Source organism: Carlito syrichta, unplaced genomic scaffold (genome assembly GCF_000164805.1).
Source record: "Carlito syrichta isolate Samal-C Ts95f unplaced genomic scaffold, Tarsius_syrichta-2.0.1 Scaffold288993, whole genome shotgun sequence".
NCBI lineage: Eukaryota > Metazoa > Chordata > Mammalia > Primates > Tarsiidae > Carlito > Carlito syrichta.
Genome location: NW_007233089.1, coordinates 87,586 through 90,196, shown reverse-complemented (window position 1 = coordinate 90,196; position 2,611 = coordinate 87,586). Strand labels below are relative to the sequence as shown.

The 2,611-nt window shown below is 43.0% G+C and overlaps 1 protein-coding gene across 1 annotated transcript in view; it reads left to right on the top strand.

Annotated features, from left to right (window-relative positions):
* LOC103256173 (C2 calcium-dependent domain-containing protein 4A-like) overlaps nt 1–347 on the top strand; it is a 955-nt gene extending 608 nt beyond the window's left edge. Inside the window, exon 2 of the mRNA XM_021710446.1 lies at nt 247–347. Within this exon, the coding sequence (XP_021566121.1) occupies nt 247–347 (101 nt within the window). The remainder of the gene's footprint in view (nt 1–246) is intronic.
* The last annotated feature ends 2,264 nt before the right edge of the window (nt 348–2,611 follow it).

The window sequence follows — 2,611 nt, the reverse complement described above, 5'->3', positions numbered from 1 at the left end:
CACGCGTCGAGGCCCGGGACCAGGGCCACGGCTTGGAGCGGGGCCGCCTGCGGGGCCGGGACAGGCGGCTGCTGGGCTCCCTCCTGCTCCTCTGAGGACCCGGGCGACCTGGACACTCACGGCCACGCTGGACAAAATAAACGTGTATTTTTTGTTGCCGTCCGGCCTTTGTTTCACTCCAGTATTCACGGAAATGATATCTGGCTATCACGGTAAAAGATCACGTCCCTTGAAACTTCTTTTCAGCAAGTGGAATGGCTTTCCGCAGTGCTTTCCCCACGTGGCATGCCGACGGCAACTTCTGGGGGCCGTGGCTGCTGCTGGGAACTAGAGAACCACATGACTAGGGGCCACGCACTACTATTGGGCTATAGGGAATCACGTGGCTATGGGTCACACGCTCCTAATGGGAAATAATGAATCACGGGATGTGTAGCATTTGCTCCGAAATCCGCATGTTAAAGTTTGTTTATTCCGTAACACCCATTGAGACTATCTTAGAGCATTTATTACTTTTGAGGTCTTATGTAAGACCCTAGATGAAACAATGAGGTCAAGGGAGGGCAAGTGACTTGTCCAAGGTCAACAGTGAATTATTTATTGGAACTCCATTCTGACGCTCGTAGCTATATCTTGCTGGAAAAGCACTGGAGAAAAATGAAACCATTTTAATGTTCAAAGTTTAAGGAGCAATCATAGTGGCTTTAAAAGTTTTTACTTGTGTACTTCTTAAAACCTAAAAACGTAGGCCCTGCTATGCCCATTTTGCTAATGAGGATTCTGAGGCACAGGATAAAGAGCAGGGTCAGGATTTGAGCTTAAGCAATCAGCATTTCTTGCGTTACTCTTACATAAGTAATAACGCAGTGGTCTAAAGGGCTCGTCTCATTAAACTTGTGAGATTGTGTGAATTATCCCTAAAATTGTTGAGTCAGGTGGGGGGTCTCCTCACATTCCTCAGCCTCTACAGGCAAAGTAAATTGGTTGAAATAAGTGATATATTATCTCATGCTGATAACTTCAGACATTGAACTGAGCTGGGGGGGCTAAGATTCTGCCAGAGGAGGAAGCTAACTGGCCTCAGAATCATAGAAACAGCAGTACCAGACTTATTGGAACCAGGTGAATTAATCTGCTGCAACAGGCAATCTAGAGTGTACACGTAACATTGTTCTACCTCTGGCTTCTGATAGAGGTAATAGATGTAATAATCCTATGTTTGCTTTTGCATTTTGAGTCAGGGTCTCAGGCTCGAGTTCAGTGGCACCATCATGGCTCGCTGCAGCCTAGACCTCCTGGTTTCAGGCGATCCTTCTGCCTCAGCCTCCGCCTTAGCTGGGACTACAGGCAGGTGCCACCTTGCCTAATCTGTCTTTCTTTTTACTTTTTTGAGGGGGAGGTAGGGACAAGGTCTTGCTATGTTGCCCAGACTGGTCTCAGACTCCTGGGTTCAAGCAGTCCTCCCTCCTCAGTCTCCGACTCATCCGTCATCCTTCCCATTCACTACCAGCCTGGCATGTTTCTTCCTTTCTTATGCAAATAAGAGGAAAATGTGTCCTAAATGAGGGATGGAAAAGTTGGAAATATTTAAATATATGTCATGGCATTAAATATGACTACATTATCAATCTGAATTCAGAACGGGTTTCTGCTTTTTAAAACTTGTTAACAGTTTATCCATTGGTGCCTGTGCTATTTAGAAGTTTCCATTTCAGTCACAAATCAGGCATAAACTGAATACAGGTTATTGTGGTGGGTATTTATAATGATGACCACTGAACAATTGTGAAGAGTACTGTAGATTCTTTGACTCTATCAAAATCAGCTACATCCAGAAGCTTGCAGTGGTTGACCAAATGAATGATGACATGTAGTACTTCATATCTAATATGTGTCCTTCTGTTTACTCAGTTACTGTTTTCTTGGTCCTCAAGCCACCTTTTTTTTCTGTATAATCTTCTTCATGACTTTAGAATTTTGATACTATAACGATCACTGAGTACACAAAGATAGTACTTTAAGAAAAAAATTAATGGAGCATGCAAACAACTTGGCTATGTATAATATTGTGAGTCTTTATTTTCCTGTTTTTTAAAAAAATAAAAACAGATTGCATTGGTTGTTTAAATAGCAAGACCTAGTTACAGTAAACGTTGTCATCGATATTGTCACTAGATTATATATACCTCATTTTACTTATCAGATTTTTTCCAAGAAAGTAAATCAACATATTTCAGGGATCTAAGTTTTCCATGAAATAATGTTAGTTATCCCCTCTTCCTAGGACACGAGGCGCGGCCGGAAAGGCGGCTGCCCCCTCAAGGGTCACGCACTGTACGTTGGTGGGGAACCTGGTGCCAAACCATTCGTAGATGACCTGCTTCTGGGTCGGGGTTTCCTATGTAGCAGAGCAGCTCCCTCGCTGTGATCTATTGAAAGTTAGCCCTCAACTCAAGGGTTTGGAATAAAATAAAATAAAATGTTAGTTATTTCCAAACAGAATCTCCATAATGTCAAGTTATGGTTGATCACATAATCTAAGCCTAATCAAAAAGATTTTTTTTTTTTGAGTTGGAGTCTCACTGTGTCACCCAGACTGGAGTGCAGGGAC